Genomic DNA, 19,241 nt, shown 5'->3' with positions numbered 1-19,241 from the left:
TGTGACCTCTGGCAAGAGGGCAGGTCTGGGAGCCACAACTACAGTCCTGATAAGCGTGACTGATTGATATACCAATAAAAGCTATTCACACTGTTTAGGTGTGGCTGATTCACATATCACATAATATAACACAATTATACCATTTCATTTTCAGTAAAGTAGGTGGAATGGGACTCCATGCAAAAGGAAGATTACTTACATTAAAATGAAAATGCCTCAATATGGAATGATACTTTTGAACTGCCTTCATTATGATGTTTGCTGTATTTCTAAAGAGAGAGTCTGAGGGGAACTGAGGCAGGTGTGGATTAATAATAACACTAATTTGAGTGTTCTGTGAAAATGAAAAAAGGCACTGGTTTCATTTTCTAAAGTGCATTGCCATTGGACTGAATGTGGTTCAAACAGTCATTCCTGCAAAGCTATGATAGCCCTGGGCTGATAAGGATCCTCATTACAGCTAACGCACCACGATGAAAATTGAAGACAATGATGAAGATAATGTTGTTCACGATGATGGTGATGATGATGACTGTAACTATAATTTATATAATGCCTTTCATGAGTCCAGAAGTGCGCTATATTGAGGAGTGGTGACTTGGCTTCTCCAGCCATCTCCATTATTTTTGTATACCCCAACCAACCCCCCCCCCCCCCCCCCCCCCGAACGATGTGCAGCAGCCATTTTGTAGCAGAACACCAACCACACACCAGTCTTGTAGAGACAAGGATACCAGGTAACTAGAATTGTTATATTATTAGAAAGACACAATCATTAGAGAGAGATTTAATGGCCGTGAACGATGGAGTGAATCACTTCTCTGTGTTCTGTTCTAACAGTTTACCCGTTTGGCTCTGGAATGTTCGGGTTAAAGCTTGATGCGAGAGCGAGCGTGTGGGTGCAAACAGTGAGCGTACAGAACGCCACCCGGTCCGCATTCGGTTCATTTTAATAACAGAGCAAGGCTGGAGCATCAGGCTGACATGACCCCACAGTCTGGGGGTGTATGTGCGTGTGTGCGCATGTGCAGATGTGTGTGCGTGTCTTAGCCTGAGCTGTGTTTGTGTGGGCGGGAGTCTGTTTGTGGGCACTGACAGGGTGCTGTGGCTCTCTCTGCACAAAACATAACAAAGCTGCTTGCTCAGTGAGAGCCTGCATGTGACGGACAGGTGTAGTCTTTAAAATATCCTCATGGGCCTAATCTTTAGTTGCACTTGCCAACCCAATGTGACACATCACATAAAATGGCCTTCGTCTAATTCAGAAAGGCAAAATAGCAGCCTGTACGAAGCAATAAATATATAAAGAAAGATTTAGTACAGTGAGCCCAGAAAATCTTTGAATATGAATTGAAATCTTATTAATGAGCCATTTATTTCAAAAAGAAGTCAGACCAGGAAAGGGTCCTCCCACTTCACCAGAATGACAAAAAAGCAAAAAATAGACATTTTTGGACGTCTAGACAGCACTGCTTGAGGGTACGGCACAAGCTGTACCCACAATGCAATTTTGCGGCGATACCACGTCCACGTTTTGTTTGCAAAACTCTGCCTTAGTCAGGATGGTCCTGGAGCACCTGGACGTACCAGTGCTAATCTTGAGATGCCAAAAAATGAGCAGTCATGTGTAGAGCCATGTGCCATATGACGCCATTCCTGACTGGCCAGTTCAAAATCAATAGATTTCGAGGTTATTCAGGAGATAGCCCTGCCAGGACCAGTGGTGTAGCCAGATATGTATTTGGGGGGGCAACCAGCAGTTTTCAACCAAGTGAGGAGGGGGGGTTGCTTTGGCTATGTCTCCGCTACAATCAAACTGCATATTATTATTTAACAAGCCCATATTGGATAAGTTACAGATTATTAGTGGTTCAATGCACTGTACCATGAGACCACTGCACTTTGTCTACATAGGTAATAATCTCAAGATTAAATGTACACTACCAGACCTTTGGATAGTCAGTAGGGCTTCAATGATATGGAATTTCCTATACCACAGTGGCAGAGAGAGAGGGCGGAGCTGCACTTAAAAGTGCCATTATCATTATTGTTATTATATGTGTGCCTTTTAGGCGTGTAACTATTAGCCTAAACGTTAAGAAGCATGCTAATCCTGAAGGCGGGTGTAATGTCCAGAGTTTGAGACTGCTTTAAAGTCTAATGTTAGTGTACTGTAGCTCTGTGTTACAATATTATTACACATTGAATAATCTTCCGTCTTATGCTGCTTTCTTTCATTTTGTCTGGCACTGTAAGGTTACTGCATGGGACAGTCTGCTCTAACCGGCTCTAATCTAGTTAGCAATGAGGAATGGTTTACATGATATGAAAGTTAATGAGGGCAGGATACACGCCCACCCTGTCCTTGTCTGCTGAACTGGTCACAGTAATCTAATAAGGTTTATTGCAATTTAATGATTAGAATTAGGATAAAAACTTGAAAGAAATATTAAGAAGGCAATCATTTGTCATTTCTGGGGAATATAACCACAATTTGAATCCAGTCTCCTGGGCCTTTAACCACAGGGTGGTGGACTGGTCTTACTATTTTGCCATGCTATGCTGTGTTCTTAGTCAGCTGTGACATGTCGTGAGAGAGGAACTCAAGTTTGGCCAAATTACTTGTGAGAAGTGAAGCTCTTCATGTTTCAGCTTCTCCAGCCAGTTAGCCACACCTGTGGAAGTTGTCACGTGGAATTTTTGTTGCGCGCTTCAGCTAGTCTTGCAAGAATACCTTTTATTCTGTTTTTGTCGTGCACATCAAAGAATCTCAGTCGACAGATGATTTGGCTCGTCAACTTTCAGGGGGCAGCCCTACGATGATTAAATGAGAAGAAAGTGTATATCTAAAATGCGTCATTGCGAGATTTGAATTTTTCTTTAGTGTTGTTGAAATCATGCATCTTGAACTTCACCTGCTTAGGACTCGTGGTTAAATATGCACTGGCCCTTTGAAGTGGGACGAAAACCTGACGTGGAAGACTGACGAGGCAGCTGCCGCCCCTGCATATGCTCTTAGTCTTCATGGTGCTGGAGGATGGTGGCTCCCATGACCTCTAGATCCTCACACCCGTCCTGGGAGCAGGGGCCAGCGGGGAGCCCTTTAGACGGCGTGCGGGCAGATCGATGGCGGATTTTCCGCCTCCCCGTCGAGAGGGGCGAAATCCCATCTGGTGTTTTTCCTGAGCTTTATCTGTGCGGGCGGCGGCCGAGGAGGGCGTTCCCTGGCTCCCCTGATAAGGGCTATCGGCGTGAAGGACTAAGCTGCCTGTTACGAGCCGGTATCACTCCTCGAACTGTTCCCAGAGTACCACTGGAACTTCCAGGGTTTTCCTGCCATGAAATGGGTCTGGGCTTCCCCATTCCCCATGGGCTAGCGATTACGGTCTCACGTAAGGTCATCCCACTCCCCTCACATTCAACTATTTCCTGTTTTTTCCTTTTTCCTTCCGCTTTGGCATTTGCAAATTTTGCTTTGGTGCACCCCAAAGATTTTTCTTTTATGCAGAAAAAAACCCTGATTTCTCATACTGGAAGCAGCAATCGTGCCACTGTTCTACCTGCTCCTATGTAGGCACCACTACACTAATGCATTCCTCTTTGAGTCAGTGACTGCTTTACACCCTTCAGGCCACTCAGTACTACAGGAGAGCTAGCACCGATTGGAGGATGGGTAGAAAACCCGTCCTGATTCTGTTCTTTTTCCCCTTATTTTTTATTATCCGAGGTGACTCACTTTGTGATTAAGAAATAAACTCTCTACATTTAACCTCAGACTTGGGATTATTTTCTTGCTGAACAGCGCTCGGTGTCTTTTAAATAGGAAGAATCCTTGGATATGGTTGTCAATAAATTGGATGTTTTTAAAAAAATGATTTTTAAGGAGGAGTTCACTGTAACCTGTCGCGTCTAAGATGCACCCTTCCTCCTTTGACCCAGCATGCCGCAGGGAGGAGGGCAGGATGGGAGGGCTTCGTTTATACAGAGGGTCTTAGACTCGTAGAGTCCCAGGGGGCCGCCCCTGGCTGGGCTCCAGGTATCGGGGCCTCTTGTTCTGGAGCTCATGGGTCTGTGTTCTGGAGAAGGTGGGGCCAGGACAAGCCGCCGATGGATCGTATTTATTACGCTCCGCGCAAAGACGAGAGTCCGTTATCCAGCTCTGGACCGTGCGGTGGAACACTTTCCTTTTTCGCCGTGATGAACGGCGAGCAGCGGGGAATGGAGAACGCGGTAAACGTGAGTTATGAGCATGTGCGGGCTGCACCCCGTTCCCTTAAACTCGCGCAGGGCAGGACGAAGAGGCGGGGCTTCCCTGCTCTTAAGTGGAGCAGGCTGTGGAGCCCCCGAAACAGGCCTCTACGATCCCAGGAGAACTCCCCCCCCCCAAACCTGAACTCACTCACACATAGCTCCCTTCCGTCCACACACTCGTAAACATACTACACCTAGTCCTGATAGATTGCTCTGATTATGTTAGGCATGCAGAACAAGTTGTGCGGCACCTGACAAAGCTTTCATAACATGCTCAGTGATGCATTTCTGTTTTTTTACATGGTGGCTTTACGGCTTTCTGTCCAACGAGCATTATTTAATGCGTTCGATTCAGATTTTCAACCCTATGAAAATCACTTAAATCTGGCGCATGTATCATTTTCCTGACAGCAATGGGACCGCGGAGCTCGGTGGGGTGAGTGGGCGTGTAATTGCGAAGGAATGCTCCCTGAGTTTGTCTCGCTTTAAGATGCTTCCAGCCAATGAGGGTGCCGCTGGATGATGAAACAAAGGCCTATCATTGGATGGCCTTGGCTCCTGATAAAGAGGCTTGTGCACCAGGTGTGCTTCGACTGGCCGCGTTGGCCCGTAAGTGAACCGTGCTCAACGTCTGTCATCTCCCCCCCCCCCCCCTCAGATGAAACACGTGGAGGAGCAGTTCGGCAAGGACGCCAACAAAGAGGTCCTGCTCATGTGCATCGGCATCACATCCGGGGTGGGCCGGCTGATCTTTGGCAGGGTGGCGGACTACGTTTCCGGGGTCAACAAGGTGTACCTGCAGGTGAGAGACAGACCTCTGCTGGCACAGTCCTGGGAGAGGCGTGTCAATTGTACAGAAGCCCTGGGTGGGGGGTCTGAATGTTTTATATTAGCTGGCCCCCCCAGACTAAAACCATGCAGATGAAAACCTTATTAACCTACATGTTTCAGTGTTCATAAAATTTGATTTGCCTAAGAACCAGAGGCAGTTTGTTTCTCAATTCCAGTCAGCAATGGAATTCTCTAGGTAGCCCCTCAATCAAATGCTTTATGCTATGCTTTTTTTTACTATTGTGAATGTGTGGCACTAAGAAACAGCAAGATAACTGTTGTGGACTTAACAGCCTTTTCCCTCCCTGTCGCCCCTAGGTGACGTCTTTCCTCGTGATTGGCCTGATGTCCATGATGATCCCGCTCTGCAAAATATTTGGCGGCCTCATCGCCGTCTGCCTGCTCATGGGCCTCTTTGACGGCTGCTTCATCTGCATCATGGCCCCCATCGCCTTCGAGCTGGTCGGCTCCCAGAACGTGTCCCAGGCCATCGGCTTCCTGCTCGGCATGATGTCCGTGCCCATGACTGTGGGGCCACCCATTGCAGGTACAGCACAGTGCAGGGCCGGTGGGCTTACGGCGCCATCTACTGACACAATCTGGATACAACACTGCAAGGTCTAAAAACAGACTCTTTATATATAAATATGAAGTATATATCCATACACTATTATTCACTATTTTTTATTTTTTGAATGAAGATTTCAGTTATGATTTTGTACTCCCAAGGTACATTTCTCAACAGGAAGCAAGAGCTGTTTTCCTTTTTTTGTGGGTTTTGCTCCTGTAAGACAGCTCTTTAATGCCACCTGGTGTTATGTGTGGAGCATTACATCAGTGTCATTTGGCAGGATCAGCCATTTTACTTCATTTCGTGATTTCCCTTATTTCTCCATACAAGTACAAATACGACTCCATACCCTGGAAAATTTGACAGACGATTTACGGAATACAGATATATTTAAATGTAGATATGATGTACCTGCTGATTCAGCAACATTTAGTGTTTTTAAAATGATTCCTTTTGTATCATTTTAGGTTTGAGAATTTTATTTTATATGGCAAAAAAAGTGTTCGGCTTCTAATTTTATCTTGTATGTATGTATGTATATAGAAAATTTATGTATGTATGTATGTAGTCCATTTGTTTAGGATGGAAGGGAATTTGTGCTACATGTAGTAAGTATATCTTTTATAAACGGCTCTGGCTTGAGAGAGCCTGCCATATGCTGCGTGTTACACTGTCAGACAGTGCATTCTTTTTTTGCCGGAATAGTCTGGTATTCTAATGAGATACAGGCATACTGCAAGAACTGGAAAGAGCAGTCGGAGGAATTCAACACTGAAGGGCCCACATGGGCAAGCTCAGCGCAATGTACTTTCCACTGACCCTAATGCAATCAACCCCCGTTGGTTTAAATCTACTCTGCGGGAAACCCCAAGTAGATGTGTGTGTGTGGGGGGGGGGGGGGGGATAAGTAGTTTGACACAGTACTTAGTATTGATCAGCTCACATAAGTGAGATACTTGGAATGAGGCCCAACAAGAGGGCCATTGTTGTCCTGATTATAGCCCCAGGAGCTGTGTGGACCGTGTCCCCATGCTTAAGGAATTTGGTCACCATTCAGTAGGTCATAAGGGGGTCATGTCAATCATGAATAATCAGAAATATTATAAAACCAGGAAGGATATATTTTCTTGGTACTTGGTACATGTATTGGCTGTGTGTGTGTGTGTGTGTGTGTGTGTGTGTGTGTGTTTGTGTGGGTGAGTGTTTAGTGTACAGAGTTGAACAGTGCAGTCTGGTTGGTGACTCAGAAACTGAAAACTGTTTCTTTCTTTCTCTCTCCCTCTCTTCCTCTCTCTCTCTCTCTTCCCACAGGATTCTTGAGAGACAGACTGGGCTCCTATGAGGTTGCGTTCTACCTGGCAGGTATACCCCCGATCATTGGGGGTGCCGTGCTCTGTACCATCCCCTGGGTGGAGGCACGGAGGAAGAGGAGGGAAAAAGAAGCAGAGGCTGATGCGAAGGCCCTGAACTACAACAAGAACAGCGAGACTCTAGAACACGACTCCGTCATCTGATCCCCCGCTTACCCACATGCATGTAAACACAGACATAAATTTAAACCTATTTTAATAAACTGCTGAATATGTTTATAATATACATCTATATAAATATACATATTCGCCTGTATATTTATATATATAAACAGTATTTTATGGCTGCTTTTGCAGAAAAAAAACTTAGGGAAAACGTAATGTTACACTGTATATCAGTGAAAAGCATACAGTAATACGCAACTGATTTAAAAAAAAAAAAAAATGAATGTGATCTTAAAGAGCTATGCATTGGAACTCAGTATTCCCATTAATTTCCTGGGTATAGAATAACCTAAAGAGTCAAATATTTCTTACAAGGGAAAGCACACTTTCTTTCCGGAGGCATTTATTTTTAGGCTGTGAGCACTTTGATGCCTGTGGAGGAAACTGTGCGTTGATGACTGAATAACTCTGTCTTGAGAGTAGTTTGAAGCTTTCAATCAGCAGTGGCCCATATTGCCATCATTGGCTTCATATATACATGTACATATCTCCCTCATGGGTGTCCGGGGTTCATCTGTACGATAAAGATTGATATTCTATTTTCATTGAATGCATACTCCTACTTGGAGCTTGTAATCGTATTTTAAAACATAAATAATTCACTATTTGAAAATAAAACTCCAGGAAAGTGTTTGGTTGAACATATGAAGCACGCGCCGAGTAGATTCATGTCTTTACATGGTTGACTGTGTGCCATAAGGCCAATCAAATACTTTCCCAGGGGTCTCTAATCCCAGAGAAAAACCCCAGGTGCCCTTGAAGAGAGAACATATTTTTGTAGCCAAAGAAATAGATAATAGCTTTTCTGTCTCCAATGTGTCTGGTTAAATGTGACTAGTGTTGACTCTGGGATCGGCCATAAGTTGGGGTAAGCTATTACCAAATCCTATTAGACTCCCTAAAAGAAAGGCACACTCTGCCTACAACACACCACTGATAAAAACGTAGTATCTCTAATATCTTTTGGAAGTCTGATAAATTGGTTTGCTCTAAAGCACAGCATGAAGCAATTGATTGAGGGGCTGCCTAGAGAATTCCATTGCTGACTGAAATTGAGAAATTGAGAAACAAACTGCCTTTGGTTTTTAGGTGAATCGAATTTTAAATATGCAGGTTAATAAGATTTTCCTAAAGGTGCCAAGATTGTGAGTGCGTGGAGACGTGATACGATGTGACCCGGGCATACAATATCACTTCAAAGAAGTGCATTATAACATAGCGGGTGGGAAGGGTCATTTAAAAAAAAATAAAAGTGGTATTACATTTTTTTTCTTCGTTTAAAAGGTGCTGGGACGCCTCAAGGGAGCAGCTTTTAGCATAATTGCAGCATCTATAGTATCCCACACTTGTGAAAACTAGAGGTGATGCATGCTGTCGCAAGTCTTCACCAGGCCTGTCTTATATCGATACTTTTTAATGTTGTCGATCTTTTTTTTTTTTCCTGAGTTTCTGGAGTTGGCAAGTGTAGCTGACCTGACACAGAGGGAGTGGAAGTCCTCTTCAGTGTTAAACCATTATTACTACGGTAATCTTTTACACACACATTTTACTAGCATTTGAGGTTGAGATGTATTTGTTTCTCTATGCAACGCAAATGTGAAATAGATTTTTGTAGGAAGCAATGAATAAGATGAATTAATTCCATTGTAAAAGTGGATGTGGTCCTTAAGGTTTTATTAATGTATTTTATTAATTTTAGCACATATCAAAAAGCCAGGATTGGATTACCAGCACCATGGCAAACATTATTCAGGTTTAACTTCACTGACACAAATGTGTCAACTAATATTTCCCACTATTAGAAAATTACATTACTACATCAGAAATGTGAGCCATGTTATCCATTGACTTTTTGTTCAGTTATATACAACAGAAAATAGTGAATTGACTCATTCTATTTATAATTGCATGCAGTTTTTTTTTTTTTTTTTTTTTTTAGTTTTCTGAGAATTTAAAGAAGTACAGTTTCACATATTACATTAATTTAACTTAATGCCATAATGGATCTATATTTCTCTATAGTTATATAGTTGATGTACAGTTTATCTGATGGTCAAGTATATAATAGTTTGCCTTTTAAATGCTAGGGGTACCCTTGAAATGCACAAAGAAGTTTAATTTCATAGGAAAGCAGTTTACTGTATAGGAGCCAAAGTATAGTGCTTTGGAAGTGTTTTTCCAGTTGTACCCGTCAAACTTCCTTCGATTTGTCCATCCAGAAAACCTGATTAGGTTTTTTTTTTTTTCAAGCATTTCACCAAAGACACACCCCTATATAGTAGTTTAATTAATAATAATTTAGGGGTGTCTGGGGAAAATATAATTCAGTTATAACTCCCGTTTTAATATCACAGGGCATGACAATCATTTATGGATCATTTGCATCATATTACTAATATTTTGAAGAGAACAGAAAGTGCTGACTACCTGCACATATATCAGTTTTGTCTAAGTTGTTAAGTTTTTTTTCCCAGGACACCCCTTATAAATACAATCTACCTCAAATTACATATGAATTCCTGCAATTTTGTCTTAAAACTAGAAGGGAATCATTGCAGTGAACATTCAAGGCATTCTTTGAGGTCTGATACAATTCATTTACTATCACTGCTAGGGATTTTTGTCAAGAACACTTCGCCCTTTATTTCTGAATAGAAAGATTGTAAGAACCTTATGATGGATACTCCATTGAACTACTTTGTTGTGAGCTGGCACTGTTTGCTCGGCTGGGTGTGTTGCATTACATGGTCTTCTCAAAGAACAGAATTTGTGCCTGAAAGAATAGCCTTTTTAATTTTATGACGCGGGTATAATGGATGTCATGAATTAAAGCCAATGCAAATATTAGCCTTTTATGGAATTGGTGAATTGGTGCCATGATACTTGAAAACTCAACAACCATATATATTTTAAGTACTTCTGCATGGATTCAAAAATAATATTTCTTTCAGTGTTTGATTCATCACTACAGAACCGCAATAAACTGAAATATGTTTGAAGTATACCTAGGAGTGGTTAAGTTGTATGTGGTAGCTGCATCCTATGCTTCAGAGGCTCTACTGCAGTGGTCTCAAACTCGTTGCCATTGAGGGCTATATGTACGCAGGTTTTCATTCCACCCAATAAATGCTGCCTTAATTGAGTCCAATTCCTCATTCAGCCATATGCATTTAACGGGATTGAAGCACATAATATAAGCATGTTTTTATTTAGACAATGCAAATAATACATTTCACTTTATAATGCATTATGTGCAGACCTACAGCCCTAATTCAGCAAATAATTGAACTAATTAGATAATCAAGATCTGAGGCTGGAATAAAAGCCAGCATACACACGGCCCTCCATGGCACTGAGTTTGAGACCACTGCTCTATTGGAACAAATAAATTGTCCTTCATTGTGAAATGCTCTGGTGTTTAGATTACAAGTTGGTGCACACCACATTGACTGAGTATTGCCATATTTGGTTTTCCTTTTACAACATATATCGTCTTCACGTTCTCATGTTGCCATTAATATGACAGAAGAATGTAAAAGACATGTAGAATCCCCTTAAAACTACCGTAATCTGTGTTTTTTTTGTGTGTGTCCACACCAGTATTTGTATTGTGTTTGCTCTCGCTTCCATATACCAATGTTTTGTTGTCAGTGGAAATTTCAATTTTTAAAAAGTCCAGTCTTTCCAGAGTACCTTAACGCTAAGAATAAAAAATGATTGAATTCATGATTTGTGCATTTTATTTATCTGTAAATTTTGATGACTGCAGATCTAACTTCCCTATCGAACTAGTAAGTACACATGTCAGTGTACAGTAATCACATGTTTCTGTTTTGACCAATCATTGACATCTTTTCAGCCCCACAGATACTTGATTTAACACACTTCATTTTGTGACAGCCTCAGGTAATTCCTCTTGTTTAAAGGGGTTTATGGTGGATTCAGCCTTTGAAATGACCTAAAGGATTGATGCAATCAATTAAAAAAAGAATAATAACAATCCAAAGAATCATGTGCTTGCTGATTTAAAGTAGTAAATGTATAGGCTAACCATACAGGTTCATTTTTATTCAGCATTTTAAGTAGCTTAAGACCAAAACAAGCCGTATCACTGGTAAAACTATGGCAAAACTACCATTATACCATGTATTACTGACAGTAGCAATCTCAAAAACATTATTTAACACTCTGCACCTACACTCTGCAAGCCTGTATGTAAAAGAAAATGTTTAGACTTGTATGTTTCCTGAAGGGTTCTGTAATTCAGATAATTTAGCCAAGTCTACTTATAGTACACTGCTCTACTCTGCACATTTCAGCACATGGTATAATTTCATGAAAATCGAATATATTGCTTCTGTCTTCAAAATGATATTTTATGTCCTATTTTTCTGCATTCTTTGCTTATTTCTGTATCATTTAAACAGCTATTTAAAATATACACCTTGTATATTGGTGATCATTCAAATCTTTCATTCATGTATTCATTTCAGCATGTTTTGTTTTTATTTTCAGTTGCATGAATCTGTTTCATTTTGATTTTGTGACATTCAATGTATTGTGCACCCGGCAAAGTGTACCACAGATTTTTAAAGTAAAGATTTGTTCAACTTTTCATTAAACTTCTGGAAAATGTTTCTTATTTCACTGTGATGTCACATTTTTTTCTGTCAGTACTGCTCATCCCTATGATCACAGTACAAATTTACAGTAAAAGCATTACATGTATTTTTTAAATCACATTTGCCCCTTCTTCCCAATTTGAATTACCTCTTGAGTCACCACTGTTCCACTGGGATCTGCTTAAGGAGCACGCCACCTGAAATATGTACACCTTGATAGTCACCTGCAAGCTAGTGACTTTCTAATACTCTACAGACCACATAGTACTACAGAAGAATACTACCACCAATCATATGAGAGACCTATCTTTCATTGATAAGAAGTCTGCACTCAGATGTGAGCAGCAGTAACTTAAGGACGTCTGACCAAATTAAACCTATCCCTCATGGGACAAAGCCAGTGAATTCACAATCATTGTCACTTGCTAATGGTACCCAGCCTGAGCTTGTGGTGAGCACCCTGACTGACTGAGCCAGTTAGGAGCCAGCTTTACCATCTTGAAAAAACTGACACCCAAGATATTCCAACTCAGTAAATTTAAGCAGATTTGTCCAGAGGAACATACAGAGCTCACATATTATCCATATAGTTGGATGCTTTACTGAAACAATTGAGGTTATATACATTGCTTGAAGTAAAAACTGACATTCCCCCACCAGGGAATACCATGATGTAAGCTTGCCATGATTGCACTTGCTTTGATTTTAATATAACTAATCCAAAGCAAATGATAATGTTAACGATCGATTAGGCTAACATGATACAAAGGGACTCTCTCCTGAAAATAAGTAATAGGCTATTCTACAATATTCAAATCATTCTTGAAGCAATCTCACATTTCTAAGCAGAAACTGATCATTTCTTTAATTTTATATACAAAAGTATATAAAAAAATATATATTTTGCTTCTAACCTTCTGATAATTGCACCATGTAATTACCCACTGTAATTGATTGAATTTAAATAATTGAAACAATGAAAACCAGCAGACCAGCTCTCCAGAACCAGGGTTGGGGATACCTGGTCTAGCGTGTGGTGACCTTGGATGCACTATAGCTTTGCATACGATTTCGGGTTGCACTGGCACTAAATTCAAGACAATACCCTAAAAAGGCATTTGTCGCAAGTGTGCAACAGTAACCGAACCAACTTGCCCTATTCACAGCTATTTTTACAGTCTCTGATTCTCAGCCATGGAAGTGGCTACGTCTCGCAACTGCACTAGGAACTATAAATTACAGGACGACAGCTACATTAACTAACTACATTAGCCAACGTTAACTGGAATACGTAAAAAGGGAATTCAGCATTCACGTTAAGTGCTATAAGGTAAAGGTAAATGACATACAAAATCTAAGTTTACAATATTAGGCATGACTGGTACGACCCCGCTTCCCAGTTACCAATAGTAATACTACACTTGACCTCATCACGATAACCCGTGAATTAGAACACCACTTCCACTTCCTGTAAACTGCAACGCTCCTTCGGCCGTGATGCGCTGTGTAACGCCAGTCGGACCCATCACAGCAAGTGCTGGTGTCGGTCATCGGGTTAGACAGGCTCCTATGGCTGACTGAAAATGAGGAAACATTACGACGACGAGGTTGAAATAAAAAAGACAGGCGCCTGTGGATTGCTTTCAGTTCTGGCACCATTTTTTTCATCCTACGCATGACGTGCAAGTCGCACTGAGTGTGCGTTGTTTATTTTGTTTTTAGCCACTAGCAAACCTTGAAGCTAGCTTGCTGACGCTATTTACCAGTCACTCAATTTCTATTAGCCTAGCATGTCTGCTTCGGCCACCGGCGAGCCTGCAGTGAAAAAGAAGCAAGTTCGTTTCGCCAGAATGGAGGAGGACGATGATAACGATGACCAAGATGAGGACACACTGTTTGACAAACGGAAGGATGCGAGAAGAGGTGTAAAGAGTGTCCTGAAGGGGGGCAGAAAGCTGGTGAACTCAGGATCCGACCGGGTCACAGTCCGAGGAGGAGGTTCAAGCGGTCCTGAAGGATGCAGTCGCTGGCTAATCACCTTGGCGCTATGTGGCTCTTTTCTCGGACTGGTAATGTCGATATAAACAGATTCAGCTACAATTGTGTCTTCTACCTACACGATGTAAAGCTAATTAAGCGCGCAAAACTACGATATATAAGTTATTGTTTGCCTTGATGACGTCAGAAATAGTCAAAGGATAATCTGGTCAGAGGCAGTGGTGCGAGATGGTCCGACAGCACCTATAGGGACAGCCACCTGTAATGTACTGAGCACTGAATGGTCTTCTCAATTTGTAATACTGGAATGGTGCTCAGAAATAAATTGGAGTATTGTGTGCCTGCTTGCAAAGCTGAGGTGTTTAAATTTGACTGGAGATAAGGATATTTGCACCTCATGCTTGTAAAACTGGTTGGTCTGCATCTCGTGTTTAACAGTAGGCGTTGGACCACAAATGGTGAAGGCTAAACGTTTCTGCAGGCAATAACAGAAGTGACCGACTTTTGAGTTGCAATAGAAATTGTCGTTGAAAGAAGAACGTGCCTGATTGTGGTCAACAGTTGCCTGTCCTCACCAGCTGTTAATACTTTTCTCCTGGCCAGTTGGATATTAATACCAGAAAACAAATATTTCTTCATGAAAGTTACGTTATCTGTTGAAAAAGTGTTACTGGCCATGATAATAAGAAATAAAAAACAGGTTATTGTGTCTGTTCTGTATACCTACTGAAATCGAAATTCTCTATCTGTTTATCATGCTGTATGTTCAATAAGCATTAGCAACTCGCAATTGCTGTGAATTCATGGGGTGCTGGATCCCTCCTGTGGAATCTTGTGGAAACTCTGAAAGGTGTTTATTTGTGTTGGTGTGTCGCAGGGGATGAGCATCTCTGTTCTGGGCCCCACGTTTGAGGACCTGGCCATCAACGTCAGACAGAACATCAGCAACATCTCCTACATATTCGTGGGACGCTCTATGGGATACATCGGAGGATCTGTGCTGGCTGGGGTCCTCTTTGATTATATGAACCACCACCTGCTGTTAGGTAAGGCAGATGCTATGCTTGAACCTCCACCCCCCCTTCTCTTTTCATTTCAATTCTGTCTTTACAGCCAGGAAAGAGCATAGAACTTGCCCAGGAACAGTGTTGGGGTGCCCTAGTCTAAACCTGGACTCCTACAGAGAACAAATTCTTGCCTTCAGGACCACAAATTCCCAGCTACCGAGAAGCCAATGACCTTCCAGTACTGTTGCCGAAGAGGGCTCTGTGCCAGAATTTAACATGTCCTGGGATTACAGTTTAACTAAATTATAACATTGGCTTTTGTTCCCGGAGATAATATGCTCTGGAACAGGTACCAGAAATCAAGGGTGGTTCAGTGTTTATACAAATCTACCGGGACTTTGATGTGCAAAAAAAACAAAACAACAAAAAAAAAAACCCAATAATACCAGCCATTTATAAACCATTATTTTAACTTGGTGTGGGCCCACACCTATTGCCTTGTGTACACACCTATGCATTTTCAGATATTCTTGTGAAAAGAGGACAACCTTAGTGCCTTTGAATCACAGATATCTTCTCCCATTGTGGTGCATGGACTTTTACCCTGTTTATGGTATACAGCTTCAATGGATATGCATATCTTCAGCTGGCGTACTCCATTGGCTATAACTGTGGCTATCAAAATTTGGATAATGTTCAATGGAGGGAATGCATAATGATTAACTGGAGTTTGACCTGAATGTGCTTGTATATGTAAGTGTAGTTAACTGCAGTAGTGTGACTGAAATTAAGATGGAAGTGAAGCTGAACTATAAGGAAGTAAAAATAAAGTTACTGTAAAAAAGGAACTTTAATGTACTGAAAGAAAGAAGAATTGCACCCTCAGGCACTTGCACATACTGCATGTTGAACAGGTATATATACATTCCAGTTTTTCTGTTATTTTCCATTGACTCTGTCGACACAACACATGACATGTCTGAAATATTTTTTTCCCAGGATTCTCAATGCTGGTCACCGCTTTTGGGATGTGTGCGATTCCGTTCTGTAAAAAGGCCATCCTGCTCACAGCTCTAATGTCTAGCGTCGGCGTGTCCATGGGCGTTTTGGACACAGGTAAGACCAGAAGTATAGTGACTAACAGTTGTGTGACGAATATGTCTGCAGGTCCTGCAGACCTGTCTTTTTTTCTAATAGTTGGGATTAATGATCACCTGGGACAAAATTATATTGTAATTTCTACTTCTGATACGTTTGAAATTCTTCACATTCTTGGGATTCTACTGATTCAGTGACTGCAGGACCACGTCCTATTACAGGATCTGACATAATTGAGTTTCAAATCACTTTTATATTTGTATTGTGTGAGTGCTTCTCATTCGCTGCCTTCAGATTTCGTTTCTCATTGGCAAAAATGAAATTTTCAATATCCATTCTTGTGTCCTTTGGTGCGCTAGGTGGCAACGTGCTCATCCTTAACACTTGGGGGGACCAAGCGGGGCCCCATATGCAGGCCCTGCACTTCAGCTTCGCCGCTGGGGCCTTCGTTTCGCCCATCATCTCCAAGCTGGTGTTCGGGGATGGTTACCACTCTGCCGCGAACGCGACCGCGGAAGCCAGCACGGAATTCTCCCCACCGCACATAAACCGGTCGACCAGGGCCCTTGGGACGGTCGCTCGGTTCCCCCACAGCAAGAGCAGCTCCCTCAAGTCCATGTGGGCCTACATCGTGATCGGGGTCTTCATCCTGGTGGTCTCCCTCCTCTTCTTCCTCCTGTATTCGCGTGGCAGCCCGTCCCGCGAGAGGGCCAGGGCGGCCTCGGGGAAGCCCCTGGTGGCCAAGCACCACAACGTCCTGATCCTCCTGCTCTTCTTCTTCTTCTTCTGGTACGTGGGCGCCGAGGTGGCCTACGGCTCCTTCATCTTCACCTTCGCCAAGGACTTCGCGAGCATGGACCAGACCCAGGCGGCCGGGCTCAACTCCCTCTTCTGGGGGACCTTCGCGGCGGGCAGGGGCCTGGCCATCTTCTTCGCGGCCTGCATGTACCCGGGCAGCATGATCCTGCTGAGCCTTGTGGGATGCACGCTGTCCTCCCTGCTGCTAACCCTCTTCAGCTGGAGCTGGGTGGCCCTGTGGAGCTGCACCGCCCTCTACGGCATCTCCATGGCCAGCACCTTCCCCAGCGGCATCTCCTGGGTGGAGCAGTACACCACGGTGACGGGGCGGTCGGCAGCGGTGTTCGTGGTGGGCGCGGCGCTGGGCGAGATGGTCCTGCCGGCGCTGGTGGGGTTCCTGCTGGGCAGGACGAAGGAGCACCCGGTGCTGATGTACCTGTGCCTGGTTACGGCCACCGTCACCTCCATCCTCTTCCCCGTCATGTACAAGCTGGCCTCGTCGCCCTCGTCTGCTGGGCCCGGCAAGAAGCTCCGCGACCGGGGGAAGCGCGAGTCCGACGACAGCGAGTACCGCCAAGCGCTGCTGGACTCGGGCGCCAACGAGGACGAGGAGGAGGAGGAGGAGGGGGAGGGGGAAGGGGAAGGGGAGCGGGGAGGGGACAGAGGGGCGGAGGGGGACGAGGCGGACCAGTGGAACGACGCGGACTTTGAGGTCATAGAAATGGAGGACGCCGGCCTTTTGAACTCGCCCAACAAGGTTCTCCTGCCCGCTGCCGTCGCCGGGACCTCGGGGGACGACCCCCCCGCTGTCGTCACGGCCACCGCCGCCACGGTCAACTCCGAGCCGCCCTCCGAGCCCGACGGCCCGTCCTCGCTCTCCGATGACACCGTCACCCTGCTGGGGGACTCGCCTCGTAAGAAACTGCTCATCGCTCTGAACAGAGAAAAGAGAGACTGAGCGCCACTGTGTGGCGAAAAGGACTCCCTAAATCATGTGACCCAGAAATGTCTATTTAAGAGCAGCTTTGCTATTGGAACAACACCTGGATTCTGTTATTAGCCTTTAAACCACACCTAAGGCGGTGTTCATCATCTCGACCTGCATGCCTTCATGCTTCAGACAGCATCCATTGTCCAGCTTGATACTAGACATGTAACTTAATTACCTGCAATTATTCACAAGCGCTTTCGATTGGGGTGCACCCTAGGTACACCCGTTAGTTACTTGATTTGTAACATTAGTTGTTTGTTAATAGCACATGCGTCATTTATCCTGATTTTACTGTAATTCCGGAAGGAAGCAGTTATGATTTGGTTTTTGGCTTAAAGAGAAGTTGTGGTCAATACCGGGAGCCTGATATCTTGTGAAACATGCATTGAATATTTCTCCCTTGATCCCAAAGCACTGCTTGAGCCCCACAGCCAAACATCCTTTCTGTTGACGCATCTAGTACATCCGTAGCTCCAAGGCTGAACTGAGTGGTAAAACTGACCAGTTCAGCAATGCTAGTATTTTATTTTATTTTCTATGGACTGAATGTCGTTAAGGGATAGTTCTGGAAGAAGCCAAAGTGTCACAGAATCCAAGTTCTGCTCTGAGAGTTGAAGCCGACCTGCGTTGCAGTTGTAACAGCAGCATCAAAAAACTTTGTTCTGGAGTCACGTATTGATTTTGGAAGTATGTCAGTCTTGAGTGTATTTATTTAGCAAATACACATTGTACAACTTAATAGATTTGAGATAACGGATGTTTGATTTCAGTCTTTAGTACTACTAACAAGTAGGCATCCCTGGAATCACGTGACTATAAATCATCTATCTCTGGGTACATCCCTGAAATAAATTGCTACTTATTTTCCATGTTCAAAACAGTTTCTTCATCAGAAATAAATGATCACACAAAAGCATAAAATTAAGTTGCCATTGTGGCCTGAATTAGATTTTTTTTGCAAATTGTGAGTGAATTGAAGATTAGAATTTGTTGCAGATTTTTGAAAAAAATTGTGGTTTGTGTAAATATTAAACATTGTGGTACCGTATGTAGTGTTGTGCGGTGAAAGACTTAGTTATTGTAGTATATTCTGATATATATTTAAGTTATGATGTCATGACTTTGTTGAATTTAAGTTTTTTGAACATTTCTAAAATCTTTTCATAAATCCATGAGCATACAAGTTGCTTAAAGTGATGAAAAACCTTTTTTTTTTTTAACGGAATCACGATTAAACTCATGACACAGAATACAGTGAACGCCTAGTAAAAATGTCCACTGTTGTACAATATACTATCCAGTTTGTGAAATCCAGTTTATCGAATGGAAGAGCATGTTCATTTCGTCTTAATGTGTCATTTTTTCACTACGAAACCAGTAAAATGCAAAAATGTGCCCAGAAGGCACGAAAGCAGCCCTGGAACTTTGTCTTGTGCATTTTGTAAAACAGAGAGGGGTACAACAATTTTTCAGCAAAGGGTTCGAGTTAAATGCTTTTTACTGCTGCTCCACACAGCTTCTAAAATCTACAATCCTTAC

The 19,241-nt window shown here is 42.9% G+C and overlaps 2 protein-coding genes across 2 annotated transcripts in view; both read left to right on the top strand.

Annotated features, from left to right (window-relative positions):
- Positions 1-11,830, top strand: part of slc16a10 (solute carrier family 16 member 10) — a 41,495-nt gene extending 29,665 nt beyond the window's left edge. The window contains exons 4-6 of the mRNA XM_035422122.1: positions 4,910-5,053; positions 5,401-5,629; positions 6,965-11,830. Coding sequence (XP_035278013.1) covers positions 4,910-5,053; positions 5,401-5,629; positions 6,965-7,167 — 576 coding nt within the window. The 3' untranslated portion in view covers positions 7,168-11,830. The remainder of the gene's footprint in view (positions 1-4,909; positions 5,054-5,400; positions 5,630-6,964) is intronic.
- A 1,770-nt stretch (positions 11,831-13,600) lies between these two features.
- mfsd4b (major facilitator superfamily domain containing 4B) lies at positions 13,601-19,122 on the top strand. Its single transcript, XM_035422121.1, has 4 exons — positions 13,601-13,879; positions 14,686-14,854; positions 15,815-15,931; positions 16,273-19,122. The coding sequence occupies exons 1-4, from the start codon at positions 13,601-13,603 to the stop codon at positions 17,667-17,669; spliced, it is 1,962 nt and encodes a 653-aa protein (XP_035278012.1). The 3' UTR covers positions 17,670-19,122.
- Positions 19,123-19,241: the final 119 nt, after the last annotated feature.

This window comes from Anguilla anguilla, chromosome 6, assembly GCF_013347855.1.
Source record: "Anguilla anguilla isolate fAngAng1 chromosome 6, fAngAng1.pri, whole genome shotgun sequence".
Lineage (NCBI taxonomy): Eukaryota > Metazoa > Chordata > Actinopteri > Anguilliformes > Anguillidae > Anguilla > Anguilla anguilla.
This window is presented reverse-complemented; position numbering and strand designations above follow the sequence as displayed.

Excerpts from the sequence above, each read along its gene's own strand:
- mfsd4b (XM_035422121.1), top strand. The coding sequence starts at position 13,601 with ATGTCTGCTTCGGCCACCGGCGAGCCTGCAGTGAAAAAGAAGCAAGTT. Across the intron at positions 13,880-14,685 it reads GTGGCTCTTTTCTCGGACTG|GGGATGAGCATCTCTGTTCT; the intron begins GTAATGTCGATA and ends GGTGTGTCGCAG. Across the intron at positions 14,855-15,814 it reads GAACCACCACCTGCTGTTAG|GATTCTCAATGCTGGTCACC; the intron begins GTAAGGCAGATG and ends TTTTTTTCCCAG.